The sequence below is a fragment of the Manacus vitellinus genome, unplaced genomic scaffold (assembly GCF_001715985.3).
Source record: "Manacus vitellinus isolate BGI_N305 unplaced genomic scaffold, ASM171598v3 scaffold_18_pilon, whole genome shotgun sequence".
In the NCBI taxonomy this organism is placed as follows: Eukaryota; Metazoa; Chordata; class Aves; order Passeriformes; family Pipridae; genus Manacus; species Manacus vitellinus.
In genome coordinates this window covers 9,581,768-9,605,576 of record NW_021939324.1, presented here as the reverse complement: position 1 = coordinate 9,605,576, position 23,809 = coordinate 9,581,768, and the positions used below count along the sequence as shown (strand labels likewise).

Below are 23,809 nucleotides of genomic sequence, written 5' to 3'. Positions count from 1 at the left end.
GTAAGAGTGCCCTCATAAACTGGATGAGCATAAACCATATGAGCAAAACATGAAAATTAAATCTCTTTATTTGGACAATGTTCAGCTGAACAAACATAATAAATATAAAAACGTGAGCAATTGTTTCTGGCTTAAGTTCCTCACCAGCTTGTTCTGGAATGGTTGAAGGTTCTACAGATCTTGGAAACTTGTTGAAACTCCACCCTTATTTTGTAGGAGCCCACGTCCAATGCTTGGTATCAAACCCAACTTAAACAAGTAGAACTGCATTAATACAGCCATCGTTTTCCGGATTGTTTGTTACTTGAGCATATTTCCCTAAGGAGAAAAGAGAATTAAATGTCTACAAAAGCTCAAAGTAGATCACATAGGTTAGATTTTTCTATGTTTGCAAGTTTAATCTACAAGTCTCTAAAAAGAAGGGACTCAAATGCATTTTGAAATCTAGATCTACCTTTTACTGGGCTATAAACTTATGTTCTCAAAGTATTATATTCAGGCTGTTTTTTATAAACAGATTATTTAAGAGTCCTGAGTAGAATAAAAAACATACTTAGGTTTGCTACTGTCCAAGTGAAACCCTCTATTAAAAGAAATCAATCTTATGAAGATCATAGAATATGCTGACTTGGAACAGACCCATCAGAATCAAGTCCAACTCCTGGCCCTGCACAGGACAGACTCAAGAATCACACCATGTGTCTGAGAGCATTGTCCAAACACTTCTTGAACTCAGACAAGCTTGGTGCTGTGATCACTTCCTCAGGTAGCCTGTTCCAATGCCCAGTGACCCTCTGGGTGAAAAACCTTTTCCTGATATCCAACTTAACCTCTCCTGACTCAGCTTCATGTAGTTCCCTCGGGTCCTGTCAGTGGTCACCACAGAGAAGAGATCAGTGCCTGCCCCTCCTCTTGCCCTCATGAGGAAGTTGTAGACTGTGATGAGTCTCCCCTCACTCTCCTCCAGGCTGAACAAAGTAACCTCAGCTGCTCCTCATACAGCTTCCCCTCAAGGCCCTTCACCATCTTCTCTGCCCTCCTTTGGACACTCTCTAAGAGCTCAATATCTTTCTTATATTGTGGTGCCCCAAACTGCACACAATGTTCAAGGTGAGGCCGCCCCAGTGCAGAGCAGAGCGGGACAATCCCCTCCCTCGACTGGCTGGTGATGCTTTCCCTGATGCCACCCAGGACACGGTTTGCCCTCCTGGCTGCCAGGGCACTGCTGACTCATATTCAACTTGACATCAATCAGGACCTCCAGATCGTTTTCCACAATGCTGCTCTCCAGCCTCTCATTCCCCAGTCTATACTCAAAACCAAGGTTGCCCCATCCCAGGTGCAGAATCTGGCTATGATACTCCTATACAACTTCCACTAAAAACATAATATGATTGTTCACAGAGTTAGTCTTTATAGACTTGTGATATTGCTTAATGTGACACATAGGCATGCAAGCTGAATCTTTGTTCTGAACTTCATCTAAGTGAATGGAAAGCCTAAGATTAACACTTAAAGTTTGTATTTTTATAGCTGCTAGTAGTTGCTTCTGCTACAGCACAAACCTAACATTTAACAATGACTATAAGACAAGGTCCTAACAATACATGATGCAATGAAGACAAATCTTTTAAAAGTAATTCTGCAGTATAACTAGGTAAACTTACTTACCCCAGATAACTTTGCCCCCTTGTGTCACAAGGCCAAGCTCACTCACATTGACCTCAATGACGGTACCCTTGGTAATTACACCAAGTGTCGTATACAAAGGAGAAGATGGATTCTTCTTTACACCAAGGATAGGTAGGCAAAAAGTGGCTTTAAGTTCGGGATGTGTCACATGTGCCTTCTTGAAGCGTAAACCCTGTTGCATAAGAAATGTTAGAATGAGTTAATACTTGCTTTAAGCTCTCATGTCTGATCTAGTAAACACTTTCAGCATTATGTTCTCAGCTTTATATGTTCTGAGAGACTGGATGAGAATACAAAATGCTATCTACCTACTACAGAATGTCAGACATTTAAAAACCTGATTAATGACAAGATAAAGCATATTTTCAGGATATAAATTTTTAATAATAGCACAAGAACAATACTTGTTACCTTGGATGGCTGCTGTTCCATAAAGAAAGTATTGTAAAATATTAAATACTCATCTCTATAGAAGTTTTTATCTAGTGACTTGCACTTTGTAAAGGGTACTTTACCATTAAGTACCATAAATCATTCCGTGTCAATAAAAATCTACCCAAGGCTTCTCTGTAATACCATCAAACTAGTAATGAAATACAATTCAACAGGCAGCCTGCACAGTGATTATTGACTCCTGTGAGGGAACAAGAACAGGTATTCATCTGAAAACTTCACTATATCACTGAATTCAGCTTTTCCTCCTGTGTGCTGCCAGGCTGATAGAGCCCAGGCACTGTTCCTGCAGCTGTGTAAGTAAAGGTCAGGCTGGAGGTACAGCACTTCCCTCGCATGCAGTCATGACTGTGCTTCAAGCTTACTTTAGCCAGGAGGGAGTCCTGGACTCTTCTAAGAGAGTTGGCTGCTACAGCTGAGAGATCGTAGCAGCTTGAAAAAGAAGCCTCCAACATTAAAAGCTATTCAAAGTATCTCTGATAAAGACTTGAAATCTCATAGTTTTAACTTCCTGACATCATCTGAGTTAAGGGAATAAAAGCAGATATTTTGACAGACTGTGACTGCAGGGGCACCTCCCCACCCTCATGCAATCAGAACTTTAGATTTATGCAAGCAAACCAATAGGAATGTTCTACGTAAGCAGTAATTCAATGCATTATCATACAAGAAAGTTCCCTCACCACAGAAACTCACAAAGTAGTAAGTCTCAAGAATTACTATTTAAATGATCTTTAAGGTTCAAAAATATTACCATAGGTCGAATGAATCGCTCGTATTTAGGAGGCTTCCTAGTAAAGCCATCTCCAACAAAACAAACTTTTGTAACCATTCTCTTCCAGGCCTTCTTCTTTCTCTTTCCTGTACGAATCACTTTCAAAACTTCTGTTTCCCCTTGTGCACGGACCTTTGGCACAGGAACCTCCCATTTCCCCTGGAAGAAGGGGAAACAAAAAAGTCAATACTCTTACATGTCACATTGCTGAGTGAAAGAGGATAGCCAAAGCATAAAATAAAATTTCCCTAAATCATAGTGGTAGACCATACTTGTCATACAACTCATAGCTACTTAATTAGCATTTAAAGTTTTGAAAATCAAGATATTGCATATGCTCACATTGTCCTAAACTGCTCAATTACTAAAGGTTTCAGTCTTTAATTAGTCTTTGCTTGTAGGCTGTTAAGAAAACTGAGAATCAGCAACACAGAGTGGTCGTTGTCACAAGTAACTGTAGGTATCTGAACTCTGATACAGTTACTTACAGCTTTTTCTTTTCTTTTCTGTTTGATCATGTTAGAGAGAACCTTAGCCCGGGACTGGCCCTCTCTGTCCAGCAGGTATGCTGGAACAGCTCCCTTGGGTGTTTTTTCATCACTCTTTTGCTTTGTATTTCTCTTCTCATGCATTTTAATGCTGCAAAGAAAGAAAACCAGTATTAGAAGCAGGAAAAAAAGGTTTATTTTTAAATATACCCTTTCAATTTAGCTTGTGCCTGCTCAAACTTTTCTTTTAAGAGACATTTGTAAAAAATTGCATATTTATATATAAGAAATAATCCTAAATAATTTTCAAGGTAAACAAGTATTTCACTTAATCCAACAACTGACAGACTGCATAGTGCATAAAACCTTGCCACCTTGCCAACAAGGGAATACAAAACATGCATCTCTTTTAAGGAATGTCTGAATGACTTAAAACAAACAACCAAATACATTGAGAGATGTACTTCCTCTCTGACAAAAAATAACATGCCACTCCTCTTCTGAGATTTGATGGCAATGCTTACAAATGTCAGGAATGTGTGTTTGTAAAAGTGGGGGGAAAAAAGACCACGAACTAATAGACCCATTATCTTTACAAGTAGCAAAGAAAAACAACTGTCTACACTTTGAAAACAACAAAACCAACCTGGTGGACAGGTATTAAAGTTCATTAGCAATGAAGCATACTATTTACAATTTTGATTTCAATTTCTGGACAACAGATAAAATTTCCAGAAAAATGCTTGTGTTTGTCTATGCTTGATGCTGTAATTTATCCTCGAAGACAGGCCTCATGCTCTACTCAAACTGTGTATGTTACTGTATTTTTTTCTCCTAACCATTAAAAAAACCCTGTTGCCTCTTGCCATATTAACTCAGTGGTTGATGTGAAATTCTTAAGTAAATGGATTCACTTTTTTGTCGTAATTACATTAGTCGCTGTCATTGCTAAGCAACACTTCTCTTGAGGAAAGCCTCTAGCGGGGGAATTGTTAACATTCATTGAGAAGAGACAAAGTACGAAACGTATTCGTCGTGGCAAAGCCCCTTTCCTCCTGCAGCCTGAGTGCTATTTAAGTGTACAACGCGAGACTCAAGTAATGATTAGCTCTTTATAACGTCCTGTCTCATCCCTGAAGCGTCAGGACTACAGGACGGCTCCAGAGAGGAGGCGGACACTCACGTCTTCTTCATCTGTATTTTCTCGGCGTGCCGCTGCTTGTGGTAGAGCTTGGCCTTCAGCCCGATCATCTTCTTGGCCTTGCGGGACCGCTCGTGCGCCTCCCGGCCCTCCTTCTTCCTGCGCCTCTCGTGGTAGTCCAGCCGGTACCCATAGCGCTTGCGGTGCAGCTCGATGTGCTCGTTCTGCGGCTGTGGGCACAGAGGCAGCGCGGTAAGAGGGGACCGGGGCCGGCGGGGCGGGGAGGGCGCCTCTGCCACGCGCGGGAGCCCCGGCCCGACGGTGGTTCTCTCAACATGCGGGCCCACCCCAGCCGCCCGCACCTCCCCGGCCGCCCGCACCCCGCCGTCCCCGTCCCAGCATACCCCGTCCAGCCTCTGGGTCCCGCATCCCATGCCCCCTCCCAGTTCCAGTTTCCCGGCTCCCGGTCCCACCATGTCGGCAAGCACCGCGGACTCCTCAACGGCGAAAAGGGAGAGCCGCTCGCGAACAGGCCCCGACTGGAAACTCTCCCCAGAGCGCTTTGGTTCCTCCAGGCGGAGAGACAGGCTGTTCGCCCTCCCCGAGGGCTTTGCGCCGGGCTCGGCGGGGCCGAGAGAGGGAGAAAAAAGGAGTAGGAGAGGCCGAAGGAGCGCTTTTTGCCGCCTGGTCTGTCAGGTCGTGGCGAGAGGGCGGAACGCTGGAGGCGGTGAGGTAGCGGGGGAAGGTAGAGGGAGGGCGCCTTCCGACGGCATGGCGGCGGGGCAGGCGGGGGCAGAGGCCAAGAGGGGGTCGAGTGCCGTCGCGCACCCCAGGGCTGGGCCGGTGCTTGAGGGCTGCGGGCGGGGCAGGAAGGTTGATCGGACGGCGCAGAACCGCCCCAGAGGTTCGTAGGGCGGCGGGCAGGGCGGTGTCGTTTTGTGGAGCGTAAGCGGGGCTCCTCTCGCGGGCTCGTCACGGGCAGTGTGAGGACACAGCGCCCGTCCCGCACTCCCGGACAGCGAAGCGCGGCGGCACCTTCGGGAGACGAGGGTGCGGCTCGTAACATGAGGGTGTGCAGATGAGCCTGTGCGCAGAGCTTCTTACCCCTCGTTGTGAAACTACCACGAAGCATCAAATCACTGGAGCTGAACACTTGCATCTCCTTAAATAAGTAGCAGCCAGCTTGGGCTGCTTTGGAAGCTGCTGCACTTGTGCTTTCTGTTGCAGGGTTTTGGCGATGCTTAAAAGGTCGTAGTACTTAATATTTTCTGTTGTTTCTGCCCTAAATAGATATTTTGCCCTGCAACCTGTTCTCTTTCAAGACCAGAAAATCTATTTGCACTTCGCTGATCTGTAATCGGTGCTCTAGAGCTTCTCTGAGAGTTAGTGTAAGCTCTGATGTTCATTATTTTGCCTTACTGTTTAAAAATTTCTTTGAGAAATATACTTAGTGTTTGTGGGCATGTATTTGTGCTGCATTGTTAAGGCTTAATAACATTATTTTTACAGATATGATACTGATTTAACTTGCAAAGTGTTAACCTGATTTGACTGGAACAAGAGTAAAATCTTGTGATTGAGTTATATCAAAGTGATACAACCAACCTGTTTCTCGTCATAAATGTTTTGTGTGGTTTACTTACCTTGTCAGGGAACAGTATCAAAGAGTGGAGCCAGAATGTGGAAAGTTATGAGGAGAGTTTCAGTGGATTTATTGGAGTCATCAAGTTTATGCAATAAGGTAAAGTTTCCCCAAATTTTGGTACTTTCTCTGTGAGCAAAGGAAATACTTGGGTTATTCTGAGTAAACTTTTTTGATTGTGGTGGTGGTGGTTTTTTCTTTTTTCTTTTCCTTTAAAAGTTGGTTTCCAAACAGAACGGGTACTTTCATATTGGAATGGGAAGATGAATTTATAATTTTTATGTAATTTTTTTGACTACTTAACATTTATAATTGTTAAATTTGTATTATTTACAAAAATAATTAGACATATTTAAAACAATGTGGCTATTGGCAACATACTTTGATAGATATCGATAGATTTTTACTAGACATCCCAAATATTACTGGGATCGAACTTGGTGTAAACCTCAGTGTGGGCATCATCTTCAAGCTATGTGAAAACACATAGCTTGTGTTTTCAGCTTATATAAATATATAACAATGGTATCTGTTCATATAGATATTTAGTTTATTTTTGTATAACTGGCAAAAATGTAACTAAATAATTAGTTATAATGATAAATATTCTATATAATTCTTTTTTCTTTCAAGCAGGTGTATTTCAGGAAGACAAAAATGAGAGTTGTGAGTGTGACACAGCAAAACTGCAGTCTGAGAAACTACAGTGCTCCACCAGGTATAAATTAATTATCTAATCATCAGTCCAGATGAACATCAGCATTACAGTTGTCTTGAACTGAGACATGCATCTGCAGAGTAAGATGTTACTGTGCTGATGATACTTTTCTGCGTTGGCTTTTTCCTCTTGTTTCTAAAGATTCTCTCTTGTTTTTGAGAGAGAGATTTATTGAAAACTAAGTACATATCTTTAGAAATTTGAGATGGTAGTGATTACAGATTGTCACGAGTTGTGCTTCTGAATCTTTTTTTTTAGTAAGGTTTTTATAAGTTTTCTTAAATATATTTTCTACGTTGGGTTCAGTCTTAAAAATTGTTTAATTTTGTTTGTCTCCAGGAGATGTTAAGTCTCTGCGTTCTGTCATTAATCCTGATATATCCAGGTACGTCATGCTGGCTTATTGTTTGGATGTAACCGGTAGTCAGGGCAATTGATGTGATGAAGAGTTATAAGTTGTTGCTGTACCTGTCACATGTGCATGTTTAATTTAAATTTAGTACTTGTTTACTTTTACCCTTGTGACGTTTCAATATAGAACACTTGTTGGTGTCAGAAAGGTCTGGAATCGTCTCTTGTTTACATCATCATAGCCAAAACTGGGCTTGTTGGGAAGCTCCAAATTCATGGTGTTGTTGGGAGTTGAAAAAGGGAGAAGGGGTGTGTTGGCAACTAGACCTCTGTTGTTGTGTGTTTTGTGTTAATGGGAGCACTCAGCTGCATTAGACGAGGACAAGGTAACTGGGGACTGAGCTGCCAAAGAAATATCCTAGGGGTGAAGTTCCCTTAGAAGGCTACTTTTGTCCTGAGGGTGAGGTCAGGTGGCATTAATGGTGAATGTTAATGGTGCTGCACAGAGAAAGTGAAGCAGTTCTGGAAGCTGCTGATGAGGTACTTGAGAAAGGAAGAGTTGAACACAATCAAAGACAGCATCACGGGAACAATGGATGCTGTATTTGGAGCATAAAGGAAATATATGCAATGGATTGTTTGGGGCACCAGGTGTCAGGGACTGGGATGGACGAGAGGGTGCTTCTGTCTGTGGAGAGGGCAGATGGGTGAGGATGAGCCCAAGAAGAGGCATTCCCTAAAGTGGAGCATGGAAACCTGTTGCAAAACTGTTCAATACATTGTTTCAATACTAGTGTCTTTCAGTATTGGAATGTACACTGTGTCACATATGCAGTAGAGGAAAGATGTTATTAATCCGAGATGTTATTCTCAGTGAGTATGAATTGTTTATGCAAATAAGAATATCACAGAATAAAAAAATTATTGCACTAAACCCGATGTTTTCAATTTATGCAGAATCCGAAACATTGGCATTATGGCCCACATTGATGCAGGCAAAACTACGACAACAGAGAGAATGCTGTATTATTCTGGATATATAAGAACACTTGGAGGTTAGAAATGCTTTTTGTATTTCAGTAGCTTTGAGAGATTTAATAATGTACAGTAACATGCAATGCATTTAGAGGTTGCTGGTGGAATACCTGATGGAGAAGATAGTTGTTCCGAAGTTGTGCTGTGGTTTAATGGAATTTTAAATGCACATTCCATTATGTTCTAAGGCAGTTGCACTTTGAGAGATCATAGGTTCATAATTTTCTTTTAGTGCATTATGTTTTGTTTAACATTTAATTAGAGGATCTCCTTAGTTTAGTTGTTGCTCATTGGCCGTTCTGGTAAAGCTGTTTCTTCAGTTTTCTTTTGACCTTTAAAGAAACTAGATTGAGAAAAAGTATCTGTTTCTTTTGAAAGCCATAGCTCAGAAAGAATTTCTTGCTACAAGAACTTTTGCAGAATTTTTCAAGATTGAAAGGGTCACAGCAGCCTCTGTGATTTTTTGACCTTTTAAATTTCATTCCCTGTTCTTGACTGTGTATGACAGATAGACAGATAGAAAATGTTAAGCTTGTGGAACGTTTGAACTTGGTGTCTTGCTTGTTTAAAGATGTGGAACTATTTCTCTTTTTATTAAAAATTAAAAACAAAATCCATAAGCAAAACCCAACCTCTTAGTCAGTGTTTTTTGTTTGTTTGTTTTTACTTTGACTTTAACTTAATTATCTTCTGATTACCAAATTTTTAAATGTCAGTTGTGTTCCATACAGTCAGTGCAGCCAGGTTTTTTAAAGCTGTAGTTTGTTCATGATTTTCGACTTTGCTTTAGTTTTTAAGATTCTCATGGTGTTACTAGATTAAGAACAATAAAAAGGTTTTTGGAATTGCTAGTCTTTGACTTGCAGACCATTTGTTCCTTGGAAGGGGAGCTTGGGTAAATTGCCTGACATTATACTGTTTTGAAAAAGGCTAATTTTCATAGCTTATACATATATATAAAAGGGACAGTATTTCCAACTCTCTCTTGACGACTGTATTCAAGGACAGTTTCAGATTTTGAATTGTTTACCTACCCAATTCTGGTTCCTGTTTACAGATGTTGATGATGGAGACACGGTGACAGATTTTATGGTACAGGAGCGAGAACGTGGTATTACCATTCAGTCTGCTGCAGTTACGTTTGACTGGAAGGACTACAGAATCAATCTGATTGACACCCCAGGTACTGCTGTTGTTACTAAGGGAGAGTGGGTGAAGTGGAGTGTTGTAGAATGTCTTAGTTTTAAATATGGTGCAAAATTTAGTTAGTTTAATTGCATCAGTAAAAAAGCCTATACTGAACTCTGTTCAGCTTTGGATAATTACTGTTTGCTGATGCCTAATCTAGCTTGTGTAAGGTGAGCTCAGATATTTCCACACTAAATTGTACTCAGTTCTAGGATCGCATTGTAACAATCTTGTGTATTTCAAAGACTGATGGGTGTAGTTCCCTGCAAGTAAAGAAAGAGTTGTTTTGACATGACTTAAAAAAAAATAGTTTAAATTTGTAATAACCTGTTGATGTTGCCTGTTTGAATTATGATGGTATAAAATGAAGATTTTTTTTAGGTCATGTGGACTTCACAGTGGAAGTTGAGCGTTGCTTAAGAGTCCTGGATGGAGCAGTAGCAGTGTTTGATGCTTCAGCTGGTGTTGAGGTAAAAACAACGGGTAGATTTTATTTTTGTATGTGCATCTGTCACATGAAAGGGGAGAGATTTTCTCAAACCCTCTTTGTTTGGTTAGTGTCTCAGTGCCCCAGGAAAGTAAAGACCCTTGTCCCTGACCAGTTTCAGTGTCCCATTACTGAACAGTCCACTCGATCAGAGGGTGGATCAGCTAACTGATTCAGGGTCACATGCCAAGTGGAAAGACCCCCTCCTTGGGGGGGGTCCTTAATTAGTCTGTCAATGCCTCAGAAAAGATTCAGGGATACAAACCAACAGCATCCCGGGCCTCCACAGGCCAGTATGTTACCTGCTGGCAGCAGCTGTTAGCACCCTTGAAAGACTCAGACTTAACAGTTTATGGAATAACACTCTTCATTAATATAACAGAAAACTGTGATGGATTAAGGTTTGAAGATTGCCAGTGATAGTATCTGGCTGCAAAAATGTATTCAAAGCTATGTACTAACAAGCTTAGTCCCTAACTAAAGCTGGCTCCATTCAGTGCACGTTAGAGTATGGTTCTTACCCAATAGGCATCTCTATGGGGGGAAGACAGGTTCAGCCCATGGACTGATCCTAGAAGTTACAATGGAGTCTTCCCTAACTTCTCCCCAGTTTTAATTTAGTTTATTACTATTTTTATGTTTAAGTAGAGGTTGAGTGATTCTAGTCATACCTCATGTACAGTGGGGGGTGGTTGTACTTGGGGAGGTCAATATTACATCTGAGGTACCTTTTAGGATGGAGGCATATATGTGTGATCTTGTCACGTTTGCTTGTTCAACAGTAAGAAATCTTTCTTCCCCCACCACCAAGTTCTCCTCGTGCGAGGATTTCAACAGAGCCTGGCCTCAGTGTCTCTGCTCAGTTCCACCCTCTGTTTAGTTCCCCTTAGCATGTACTGTGTGTGGGAAGTCAGGCGTGCTGACCACATCCCATCCAGGGAGTGGCAACTGCATGTCCCCCTATGATTTCCACACTGTTACAACTTCTGCTAAGAGTGTGAATATAACTTCCCAGTTTTCTCTTATTTTACCCCCAGCCACTCCCATTCATTTTCCCGCAGTGTCTGATGACTTAAATCAGACTGAAGTACTGTACAGAGATGTTGCACTCTATTATATCTCTTGATGCTTTGTCAGCTTCAAGAAGCTGAGCACTTAATTTCAAGTTCTATAGTGCACATTTCTATGGTAACAAGCAGCAAATAAGTGGGATTACCGTTAAATTTTGGAGTGGTTTTGTTGGTTCATGGCTGTCTTTTACAAACATTGATTGACGTGAATGCTTCTGACTAGCTACACAAGTGGAAAGAAATGAATGTCTGTCAATTTCTCATTTTCAGATTTCATGTAGAAAACTGGAATTTTCAGCCAGAATTTCTCCTTGCCCAATGGCCTTTTTAACATGGCCTTTGGGTTGTAGTGCAGAAAAAGTGGTGGCAGAGTGGAATTAGACTTTATATAGCATGAAGTGTTTCAGTAGTCCAATTCTGTAGAAAAGTTATATGCGAAATCATTGTCTTTCATGGAACATACCTTTTTCCCAGATAAGGGATGAGAGAACTCTTGATCACTGTAAGTCACATTATTTAACTTGCTATTGGAAAACATTTAGGCGCCATCAAATGTGAACCTGAACTGAGACACAGCCCCAACCCCAAGAGCAAAACAATTAGATTTGCTTGTGTTTTTTTTGACAACTTTGTAGCAAATTCTTGCATTATTCTATGTATTGGAATGGACTATTTTGGAATCTTAACTGATTTTTATATATACTTGTTTTAACTTTCAAATAAATATATATATGATAAATGGCTCAGCAGTGCACAAATTACTAGCAAAACTACAGTAGTTTTAGTGTTGTATGTGTAGCCACAGAAATGCTTGCCTGGGTGTGCTTGAAGTACTTTGGCAATAAATTCTAAAGGTTTATTCATTGTACAAGTTTCGAGCTGGCTTCCCGCCAAGTCCCTGAAACTTGACAACAAGGACCTGCTTCCCAGAGAGGGAATTAAAAAAACGACTTAAGCAGCCAAAGCTATAGCAAAAAAAAATATATATTTTACATATGAGATAGATATATACAATGAAAATATTATACACCACAACTCCAGAAATCCTAAATAGCTCCCCAAAAGGGAAGAGGGGGAGGGAGAAGGGAAAAGGACAAAACAGGACAAAAAAAAGGGCAAAGACCAAACAAGTCTACACAATCCAAAAACCCAGTAACCAGCCAACTAAAGAACTAGCAAAATCTCACCACTTCCCTTTGAACAAGCAGGATGGCCAGACACAGCCCAGCGCTCTCCCCTCACGCGTGGCAGATAACAGCAGTCGCTGTAGGCCTCAGCTCCAGATAAGCCAGACCGAGACAGGGACCCACCGTTCTCCAACCTCGCCGGAAAGGGAGCGAGGTCCCTCCTGCTGGCTTTATTTATACCTCAAGTTACGTAAAGGAATAGCATGGAATACTTCCGTGATCACTTTCCTAGTTCCTTCCTGGTTACAAGCTGGTCTCCAGGAAGGCCTAGAGTGAAACCATCACAGTCATGTACGTCCCCTATAATACTTAGTTTCTCTCCATGTTTTCTTGCTCGTGTTCCTGCATGTTCTTAGTGAAGGAAGGGAAATGACAACAGCTGAGAGACAAAACTGTTTGTGAAATTCATCTGTGCTGCTACATATGGAATCGTTGGAACACACTCGGCACAGTTCCCTTCTGTACTCTGAATTCAGAACCTCAGTGGTATTGGGGAGTACACAGTTCAGCTATTGGCACTAATGTTTCCATTTTGTCTTTTGCTTTAGGCACAAACTCTGACAGTCTGGAGACAAGCAGACAAACATCAGATACCACGAATTTGCTTTTTAAATAAGATGGACAAAAGCAGGGCAAGGTATTTAGACAGATATTTTGATCATTGCTAAAAACCTTGTAAGAGAATGTCTCTAATAAAGTTTTCCTGTTAAGCATAGAGCAACCCAATTATGTTAGTACTTACTATATGCTATGCAAATGCATATGCAAATACATCTTTTTATGTAATTGTTGGAGTAATTTTTGCAGTAAATAAGGAGTGGTAGATGTATTTTACTAATGTCATTAAGTTTGTGTAACTTAGTATCTGGGTTTTTTATATAGTTTTACATATGCCGTTGAGAGCATCAAACAAAAGTTGAAGACAAAACCTTTGCTATTACAGGTAAGCTTTCTTTCAAATGGAACTCCTTTCATAATTTTTTGCAGCTGTCTAAAGTTTCTGCTGTTTTTGCAGTTGCCCATTGGGGAAGCCAAGACCTTCAGAGGACTGGTTGATATCGTGACTAAGGAAAAAATAATTTGGAAACCTACTTCTGATTTGGATGATGGAAAAAATTTTGAACGAAAGCTGCTGCTGGAGGCTGATGATCCAAACCTGTTCCAAGAAGTCCAGGATGCCAGAAATACCTTAATAGAACAAGTAAAGTTCTAAAGTAAATGCATAATGTATTTAAAACTGTTACTTAGAACAGTAGGAAAAATAGGTTCTGTAGCTTAAGTGACTCTGGCTAAGAGAACTGCTCAAAGCAGGGCTGACTTCAGCATTAGATCGGGTTGTTCAGGCCTCGTTCAACTGAGTTTTCAAGTATAAGGATGGTGATTACAGTCTCTCTAGGCAGCCTGCCCCAGTTCTTGACCATCACTATTTCTTTTTATCCAGTGGGAATTTACCATGTATGACCTGTGGCAGCCATGCTGGTCTTCTGTTGTGTACCTCTGAGAAGAATCTAGCTCTGTTTTCCCTGAAGTGGGCCCACCACCACCATTTCAAGTATTAAGAGACAGCATTTGCCTCTCCAAGTTAGACCAAATACATGTCTCTGCTTCAGCCCTGTTAGTGGTTTGCCACTGGACTTCCTACAGTTTTGTCAGTTTCTTTTTGTGCTGGGGAAGCTAAAAACAGAACTTCAGGTGCAGCTTCACAAGTGCAGGGTAGATGGTACTAACTGCTTTCCCTGGTCCACTGGCTATGCTCTTGTGGATGTAGCCCAGTATGCAGTTAGCCTTTGACGCTGGAAGGTGACACTACTGACTCATAGGGTCCAGCAGGACCCTCTGGGTGACTTCTGCAGAGCTGTGTCCTAGCTGGTTGGTCCCCACTTTGTATCAGTGCTTGTATTTGTTCTGTTTTAGGGGCAAGATTCTGCATTTGTCTTTGCTGAACTGCAGATTTTTTTCACTTCCATCTGTCAAAGTTGCTTAATGCACATTGGAAATGTTAATATGTGATGGCAAAACATGCTGAGTATAGAGAGTTGGAGTCCCTGGCTGTACAAAATGGAAGACTCCCTGCTTTATAGATAGGGAACTGAAGAAAGCAGACACTAAATTTGTCATGCAGTTGGCTAATATGGTATCTTGTAGTCTTAGATGCTAAAGGATATTTGGTACATTCACGCAAGGCCTGACCTACGTACCTGAAGGGTGTCCATACTCTTCTGGAGTGGCAGCTAGAAGGTGGATAGGTTTTTGCAGGCTGGTCAAAATGGCAGTAAATACTGTGTTAGAGGCAGCTCAATCCAATCATAAACTGATCTATTTTGTTGGAAATGCTGCCTTTCATAAAGCTTTGAATAACATTGTGCAAGTGCATAAACAGGTGATGGTAGGCTTTCAGTTTCCTTTGAAACATCAGAATCAGGGAGATCTGTTTTATATTGCTCTGAGTTCAGTAGAATTCATACACAATCTGGCTTTCAAACTTACCAGGATTTAAATGGGGGTATTATTACTCAACCTTTTATCTTAAGAAATGTATTGTCAGATAAAAAGCTTTATAAGAACACTGATGGTTTTTTCCCCCCTTTGTTTTCTGGGCCTTTCCTGAAGGAGGAAGGGGTGGACCAGTAGTGGGATAATTGAGATAACCTTGTGTTCATAAAATCTTTTTTGAAATGCTTTCTATCCTGTTAACACTCGTTATCAGAAACACTGTCAAATTTAGTATTTTGAATACCAGCCATTTTGCACACTTTACTTTCACTTAATTAAATAAACTGGTTCCTGTAATGTTTTAACTGTTAGCCCAGTTAGACTTCTAATTGCTTATCAAGGGTTTATTTCAGAATTTGGTCAACTGGTTCGTAGCCGTTAGAGGGGGCAAGTGCCTTCCTGCACATGGAGCAGGAGCCTGTGACAGTGCAAGGGTGTATGTGAGACAGGGTTTACAGAGTAGTTGAGTTACAGGTCAAGCAAAGCGGTACAGTTTGAAAACACAGATATACTCCTGGACATACAAGCCTTTGACATGAAGAAGGTCAAAATGTCCTGATGCTTCTCTGTTTTTTCCAACTGAGTGTCTGTTGGCTTGCAAAGGTTACTTCTGCTTACTTCAGACCTTTCCATATTTGCAGGTTTGAAGTACAGTCATTTATACCCCCCATGGCTGTCACTGTATGGCTGGATGTTTTTTCCATTTCAAGAAGGAATACAAGCTTTCTCTCTCCCACTGATGTTTTGTCTGACAGCAGCTTTATAAGTGTATGTTAATGTTTTTTCCCACATCCTTTCTTGAAGGCTTAATTTACATAATTTTCTGTGGTTTGAGTTTTTGATCTCTGATGTCTTTAAAGGCTTTGTTCTTGCTCTGCTTAGCTATCTATCCTACATGAGATTTGTGTCTTGTCTGTAAAACTGCTGTATGCCAAATAATAAAGAACTATTCTCTTTAAGGTTGCAGATCTGGATGATGAATTTGCTGAACTGGTTCTAGGAGAACACAGTGAAAATTTTGACTTAATATCAGCTGAGAAGGTAATTTTTACATTTCATTTTTCATAAACAGGTGTTTGCTAGCTGTTATTCCAAGGGGCTGGGTTGGCACATGGAGATTATTCCTTTGGCATGTGCAGATAATGATTTTGCAGATTTATCAGCAGAAAGAAATCACACCAGCTTTTGCAGTGAATTAACAGTGTTGTGAATTTAGAGCAGAACGTGTTTGAGTTTAGTATGAATTTTATACAAATGCCCTATGATTCTTGGGCATGCTAGGCACAATTTTAAAAGTAGGGTACATTTGTTCAGGAAAGTGGGTTTGCTTTTTGTTTTGAAAGTTCGACTGCTGCAAAAGAGCTTAGGGGAAGGTGAGTGGAACTTCCAGGTAGACTCAGTGCACTTTGTGACTGAGCTGCTGTTTGTTATTAACAAAAGTAGCATTTCAACCATTTTGAATTGGTTGGATCTTCATGCACAGCATGTTGAAAGTGTTGAGGTACAAAATTCTGAATTAAAGGTACTGTTAGAAAAAGAACAGCTGCAGATGTGTATGAAATGTTTAGAAATCTTAAAACCAGTGTCTCCTGTTTTAGCATCTAAACATTTGGGTTTATGGTTTGGAGCTCATTAAAAGCAGCACAATGAGTTTGGATGACTGATGTATTTACAAACATATATTTTTTAAACTTATTGGGGATTAATTAGCAATATCTGATAGCTGGAGTGCAATGTAAGGCTAAATTGTAGTTCATTTGTTAACAGAAAATAGTTTCTTTTTTGCAGTTACAGTCTGCTATCCGGAGAGTCACTCTTGCTCACAAAGCTGTCCCTGTACTCTGTGGCAGTGCACTGAAGAACAAAGGAGTGCAGCCACTACTGGATGCCATTACTATGTACTTGCCTGCACCTAATGAACGTTCATATGAGTTTCTGTAAGTACAGGTAGAAAAGGAGGTTCAGGAAAAAGGAAAAATAAATAGGAAAGCATAAAAGGAGAAAATAAAAGATGTTAACAAAGCATTCATATTCTTTAAAAATGTTTACTCTTTTTAGGTATTAAATAACTTTAGAGATGTGTGGACAGGAAAATACACTTGAGTACTGAACCTACTTTGGTCAGCACTACAGGAATTGTATGCGTTTATCTTCAGTTGTCAAACTAGCACTTCAGAGTCTTTGTATTATCTGAGAATAATCTTGTTTTACAAAAATGTGGTCTAGGGATCCTATTTAGTGTTGACTGAATCACATGACATCTTACATGTCCTACTGGAGCTGGAACTGCTTAGATTATTGTTTTTTGGTATAAATTATGATTTTTAAAATCTGCCTCTATTAGTATTACAACAAGAAACATATCATTCCTTAAATGAATGGAAGTTTAGGTAACTGTGGAATTGAGCGGCTTAATTCTACAAGTATGCATTTTGTTCTTTTTACTTTGCAGACAATGGTACAAGGATGACCTGTGTGCCCTAGCATTTAAAGTTCTCCATGATAAATGTCGCGGACCACTGGTTTTTGTTCGTGTTTACTCAGGTTCACTGAAACCTCAGTCAGCTGTATATAATATTAACAAAAGTTGCACGTAAGTAAGATAGAGGCCTGGTTTTAATGTAGAAATGGAATGTCTGTTGAAGTCCCAAGTAATACAAGAATTTAATTTTTAGAGAGAGAATGAGCCGGCTGCTCCTGCCTTTTGCTGATCAGCACATTGAAATACCATCACTGATGCCTGGCAACATTGCTCTTACTGTTGGGTTAAAACAGGTAATAAAAAATACTGACTCTGTAAGGGAGCTTGTTTCACTAATGTGCTTTCTACTTCTATGGTATTGTATCTCAGATGTGTTCTTGATAATGTTGTCAATATGTAAACTTGCTTTATTTGAAGTACATTTACATGTACTTCTTCCTAAAATGAAATATCACAATGTACAAGTGTCAATAATTGAACTGGAAGCTGCAGTGCTGATTGGAAAGCACTGCAAGCTGAAGGTGTATTTTATTAGGGTTTGAGCATACATTTATACTGTAAGTCTTAAAATACAATGTTAATGCCACAAAGAGACCTCCTGTGGGGATGGAGAAGGATGTTCCAAATAAGTTACCCAAAAGCAACAGTTCAAGTTGAAATAAATTTGTTTCATGCTTGCTTCTATTAGTTTAATAATTCAGTGTTTTATTGCCTAAACTGGCTGCATGAATCTCATTTGTTTTCTAAAATGTAACCAGCTTTGGGATGCATTTGGGTTTTGGTATTTTTGTTAGGTTTTTGTTGGTTTTTTTTTCACATCACCTTCTCTCCCCCTCCTGTGTCTTGTGGCTCACTGGTGCTGATCTATAGAGTGCCACTGGAGATACCATAGTGTCATCAAAGGCTTCAGCAGTCGCTGCAGCACGCCGAGCTGGAAGGGATGCCAGGGAGAAGAAGAGGTCTGTGAGTGACGTAGACAGCCTTCTGCTGGCAGGTGTTGAGATCCCTGACCCTGTCTTCTTCTGTACAATTGAACCTCCTTCAATGGCCAAACAACAAGGTACAATGCAGCTGCCTGGCTGACATGAATGATTTGCACAAATTTATCAGTCAGTGATCTAATAAGGCTCTTTTTGGTGTTTTGCACTGATGCTGTATTTTAGATCATGTTTGTTGATATCCTTTGCTATTACTACATCAAGCAGTACTAGTATTAGTACTTTTCTTGGTTTTGTGTCTAGAAGAATAGTGGTTCTTCATTTAGAAGTAGGAAATAGAGGCACTCATGCTGAGTTTTGCTGCAGTCACACTGATGTGCTCTACTACATATGTCATGACTACGAATAGCCTTGAAAGGTGGGGGTTTTTTTCAGTTGGCATTTGCAGTTTTATTACTCTGTGTGTAATGTCTTCACTTAGCAAGACTTCTCTGTGTCTAGTTAGGGTTCATCCATGCAGTCTGAGCTGTAATCTTACTGTCTTCCCAACTGTCTGTACCAGAGGACTTGATTATTTGACTCTTTTTGGAAATAACCCTTTAAACTCTGGATCTTTGTTCTAACAAAGCTGAGCATGGTTGGGAGCGAAGAGGAGGAGGGATAAATACCAGTGTAGTGGAATGGAGCAAGGTATAACACAGACTGGGAGCAACGTGTCTGTAGGCTGAGCAACTGGGTTGTAAAATATTACTGATTTTGGGGGGTTGGATGTTTTAGTTTGCTTTTGTTTGTTTTTTCCCCAAAGATAAAAAGGCAGATAAATGCAGTCTCAGCTCTTAGTTTATCATTCTGTAGCTGCTTTCATCAGCAGTTAAGATAATGGGGAATCAGAAAAAAAAATAGTATCTGTATTTGCATTTGAACTTCTCATGTTGAACTCATATTTAAGTAAATCATTTAACAGTTGACAATTTCTCTTATCTGTACAAAAGGATCAATACTTTTTATTGACTTTATGAATCATTTATAGGTTCCAGTCTGTCTCCATACAAACACAAAATATCACTCTGAAAATAGTACATTAAATAATTAAATTAAAGCACTCTGTAGTGCAGGTAATTTGTATGAAAAAATCAGAAGTTTCAGGTTACTTGTAATTTGACCTGACTTTGTTTGCCAAAATCTGTGCTTCTCTAGGGTCCTTTTGCTTGCTCTGAGAATAAGATTTGACCTTATGAGGAAAGTGATACTTAGGCACTTTCTGTAATTCTCAGATTTGTTTGATATTTATGTACAGACTTGGATAATGCATTGAGCTGCCTTCAACGTGAAGATCCAAGTTTAAAAGTGAAGATAGATCCTGACACAGGACAAGTAAGATGAATCTTCTACTACTCCCAACAAAACCAAGTTTTGTTTTAGAACTGTCAAGTTAGTTCATCTGCATATTGAGATTTTCTTGAATAAAAAGGACTCTCTAAATGTTGTATATACAAAGTTCAGTGTGTGAAACTAAAATGGAGCCTTGTGCAGTTTTGCTTTACAGAATAGAGGAAGTCACCCTGTGCTCTGCATGTTTTTGACAGTTCTGTATTTAAAAAAGTTTGAATTACATAGTCTTTAAGATAATGTAAGATTACCTGTTTTTAGCAGTGTAGTCACAGTAGTGGTGACTACACTTTCATGTGTGTTACTGTCAGATGACTTATATAGCAATGTTTTCTCTCTAGGGTCCTTAGAATTTGAAGTATTGAAGGTTTTTGACAGTTCAAAGCATGCAAGTCTTTGCTTAAAGCATTTGTAATAAAACTTCTGAGTTTTGCATGTTTTTCCACTTTCTCTCAACTGTCTTCTCACCAGACTATCCTCTGTGGCATGGGAGAACTACACATAGAGATCATTCATGACCGAATCAAACGTGAATATGGAATTGAGACTTATTTGGGACCTCTTCAAATAGCATACCGAGAAACCATCTTAAGTGCTGCCCAAGTTACAGGTAAAATGAGTAAATGGAAGGAACATCTTGTTTCTGGATTTGTAACTTGATGTACTTTAAATGATATATGACTAACTTTCAGATTAATGTTATGTATTAGCCTTTTTTTTTTCTAAATGGCTGTTTCACTTTTTTTCCCTCTTCCTTGCAGATATGTTGGACAAAACAGTAGGAGATAAACGACACTTTGTTACTGCAGAGTTAGAGGTGAGACCCAGGTCAGGGGACAGAGCAGTGACAAAACCCATCATTGACTATGCTGAGAGTGTTATTGGAGAACTACCCAAAGAACTCCAAGGAGCTATAGAAAATGGAATCATGAATTCATGCATTCAAGGTAAAGGAAGTGCTGTGACATCTATACTAGTCTAATATTTTTATAAGAAGCAATTTAACAAGTTTCTAGAAGGAAACACTCCTTCGTAGCTTGAAAACTAAAAAGTAGTACATACTAACATGTAAGATGGAAAGGAAAATGATGAAATTTCCTTAACTACAAAAATTGCCGAACACTCTTCCCTATTTCAGGAATGGAAGTCAGCATCCTTTGGTTTGGTTTTCAGGTTGATTTCATTTCAGTCACTCTAAAGTGAGCTTGGAGTTCTGGTTTAATCTGCTGTTAAGAGAGAAGGTGTTTACTTCATGACAGAAATGGTTTCAGAGGCCAACATGTACACACCGCACTCTGTTAGTGTTACTGATGCATTTTTTGCAAATACATAAAATCCATGAGTTTTCAGTAAAGCCTTACCTAACTGCAAAGTGAGGGCTTTCTCAAGGACTAAAAGTGTCCTTGACTTTTGACTAAAAATAGGAAGTTTAATTACGTGTGGCCAAAGAGCTCTGTCTTACAATAAAATTAACAGGTAGTGGATTGACAAATGAGAATTACTCTGTACGAAGTGTTTTTTCCATGTTGCTATGTGGAATTGGAAAGCATCTCCCGTCTCTGGCTGTGGAATGACTCTTAGCTGTGCGCTTTCTTCATGCTCCTTGAAGACACTTCAGAATTGTGCTGTCTCTGGCCTAAAATTGATGCCATTAAGTGCTTAAAAAAACCCAAAAAGATCTGGCCATGTTCTCTGTAAGAAAAAAGCAAGGTGTTTTTTCTCAGATGGCCTCACATCTAGTCTAATACAGTTTGGTTTGGTTGAGAGTCCTGGGTTGGAGGGAGACAATCTGTCTGAGATGCTAGATGTCATTAATCCTTTATGGAATTGAGTTAACCCTGGAGTTGTGGTAGTGGGTTAGTATCAGGCTTTGCTGTGATCATACTGTGTTGAAAAGGAAGATGTAGAAAATACTCTGGTTTCTGGTTTAACAAAAGGTTTCACTACTTTTTCAAGTGAGATCTTGTTTCAATAGACAAGTTTTAGATACTACAGTGTATTTTTTAAAAGCTTCATTTTCAGGAACAGTTGTATGGATGAGCACACTCAGGAACTTACTGTTCTCAGAATTATCTATGTTTTTGATAAAGAGAGTAAGAAAGTATTCCTTTGTCTCTTTTGGCAAAGCTAGATAATGACAAAATCACAAAATGAGGAACACAACCAGTAGTCACATTCTTTCAGGGGTGGACAGGGACGGAGAGAGCAAAGAGGAAAGTGAGAAGCTTTAAATTAATCCTGAAAAATTTTTTGCATATCTCTTAATATTCTGAAAAACAAATCTGCTTTTTTCTTTCTGCTCTTCTACACTGGCCCACCCAGGACCTCTGCTTGGATTCCCAGTTCAGGATATAGATGTGACAGTGCAATCACTGACAGTGCACCCGGACACCTCCCACACAATGGTATCAGCCTGTGTCTCCCGTTGCATGCAAAAGGTACACTGAAACTAAGCTGCTGAAGAATCCAGCAGCATGATATACTGCTGGGAAAATCTGTGTGTATCTGTATCTGGTACTTGATCTGCTCTGTCAGTGTAATGCCCTCGCTGAGAATTCTACAGCTTTTGAAGGTAGAGAATTTGAGAGACGGTGTTAGCTTCACGATAGAAGTACCTATAATGTCAATTTTATTTTAAACAAACAAACAAAACCCCAAAAATACATTGACGTAATGTCCCTTCCTTCCTTTCTGTGTAGGCCTTGAAAAAAGCTGGTATACAAATACTGGAGCCTGTGATGAACCTAGAAATCACAGTAAGTGAAGATCATCTCAGTGCAGCACTTTCTGATCTTGCTCAGCGGAGAGGCAGTATTCAGGAAATCCAGAGTCGTCAAGATAACAGAGTTGTGGTTGCTGCTGTTCCACTAGCAGAAATGATGGTATGTGATTACCTTACTAATGGTAAAACTAATTTTTTTATATGCTTCAAAAAATGGCTTCACTTTTTGTTACAGATAAGTTTAGAATGGATGGGTTTTTTTACTGTATTTTAATTATTGAAGGTCCAAAGGAAGTGCCCACAAATCTAGTAGTGTTCTTTTGCCCAATTCAGATTGTTAAACCAGCACATACTCAAGTGTAAGTCAAAGAAGTAGTAAGTACTGCTAGAACAGGTTTTACAGGGAATAGTTTTTTAAAAATATTATTATTGACTCATGCATGTTTTGCACTTTTAATAGAGTAATGTTAAAAAATTAACTTACTGGTATGTTGCAGTATACTTCTGACACTCTCTCTGTGGTCTAAGCAGCCTTCTGTGTTAACTCATCTTCCCTTTATCCTAAACTGAGTGACACATCATCTCCATTTTGTCCAGGGCTACTCAACAGTTCTGCGTTCTTTAACATCAGGCTCAGCAACCTTCACATTGGAGCTTGCCAGTTATCAAGCCCTGAACAGTCAAGAGCAAAGTGCACTTCTTCAGAGGAGGATGGGGTTGGTGTGATCACTTTGTAGAATGGTGTTTTCTATTCTCCATGTTAAATATTTCCATATGTACACCAGTACGTTCACCTGGGACCAACTGGTGGTGGTAAATGACAAGTCAGCAGCCATATGAACAGAATGGGCTCTTAATTGTCCGCAGGGGAAAGTTCAAGAGCCTGTTCTAATGGCACAGCCTTGTAATTGCAAAGCAGGGATGGAACCACAAGGTGTTGCTTTGCAAATTTTTATCTTACAGATAAGATCCGTAAGGAGAATTGATGCACATCCTTTTCACAGAAATGAGGACTAAGTGCATGTTAGTGTGCCACGAGAACTGATTCTTAATTTAGTAAATAAAGTTTGTGAAGTTTATGTCTATCAGTGAAATAACTGTACCGTTTCGGCAGTCTGTGTCATCATTTGTTTTCAGCTGAACGAAAGTATATGGTTAATATGTACTTTAAACAGTACAACTTAAGTATTACTTCTTGTACTGGTAGCAACTAGCTATGAAAGAGAGTTCAGGACTGGGTGTAACTTCTACCTGACTTTGCTTTAGCAAGTAAGTGAAATGGATACTTCTGCAAATTGAGTAAGATCTGTGCAAAAAAAAAAAAAATACAAGAAAGAGAGAGTTCTTCCACGATGGTAATCCCTACCTACCACCCTGCAATATGATGACGGAGGATTTTTTTTTTTTACCTTTAGGAATGAGTGAATTAAGCTATAATAGTCCTGATTTGCTATGATTTGCAATTATCTGGTTACCTAGAAAACTGGCAAATGATAAAATACTTTGAAATAAAAAAGATAGTTTGCTCTTTATTTAAATGGTGTCTTAGCTTTATTTT

The 23,809-nt window shown here is 39.7% G+C and overlaps 2 protein-coding genes across 4 annotated transcripts; one reads left to right on the top strand and one right to left on the bottom strand.

Annotated features, from left to right (window-relative positions):
- Positions 1–46: 46 nt before the first annotated feature.
- Positions 47–5,239, bottom strand: NSA2 (NSA2 ribosome biogenesis factor). Its single transcript, XM_018070290.2, has 6 exons — positions 5,023–5,239; positions 4,592–4,779; positions 3,409–3,559; positions 2,900–3,079; positions 1,672–1,864; positions 47–318 (listed from the first exon to the last, which is right to left on the bottom strand). Exons 1-6 carry the CDS (start codon positions 5,023–5,025, stop codon positions 251–253), a joined length of 783 nt encoding a protein of 260 aa, XP_017925779.1. The 5' UTR covers positions 5,026–5,239; the 3' UTR covers positions 47–250.
- GFM2 (G elongation factor mitochondrial 2) lies at positions 4,588–23,577 on the top strand. 3 transcript variants are annotated; one of them, XM_018070285.2, is made up of 22 exons: positions 4,588–4,801; positions 5,840–5,937; positions 6,201–6,290; positions 6,825–6,909; positions 7,249–7,294; positions 8,218–8,315; positions 9,353–9,478; positions 9,865–9,953; positions 12,776–12,864; positions 13,110–13,170; positions 13,243–13,428; positions 15,681–15,761; positions 16,509–16,657; positions 17,173–17,313; positions 17,396–17,495; positions 18,073–18,262; positions 19,438–19,514; positions 20,001–20,139; positions 20,291–20,476; positions 21,852–21,967; positions 22,229–22,411; positions 22,849–23,577. In XM_018070285.2, exons 3-22 carry the CDS (start codon positions 6,228–6,230, stop codon positions 22,975–22,977), a joined length of 2,334 nt encoding a protein of 777 aa, XP_017925774.1. In that variant the 5' UTR covers positions 4,588–4,801; positions 5,840–5,937; positions 6,201–6,227; the 3' UTR covers positions 22,978–23,577. The 3 variants fall into 3 exon arrangements, with proteins under 3 accessions (XP_017925774.1, XP_017925776.1, XP_017925773.1); XM_018070287.1 differs by lacking the exon at positions 4,588–4,801 and adding an exon at positions 5,431–5,453 and having other exon boundaries at positions 6,828–6,909; XM_018070284.1 differs by lacking the exon at positions 4,588–4,801 and adding an exon at positions 5,431–5,453.
- Positions 23,578–23,809: the final 232 nt, after the last annotated feature.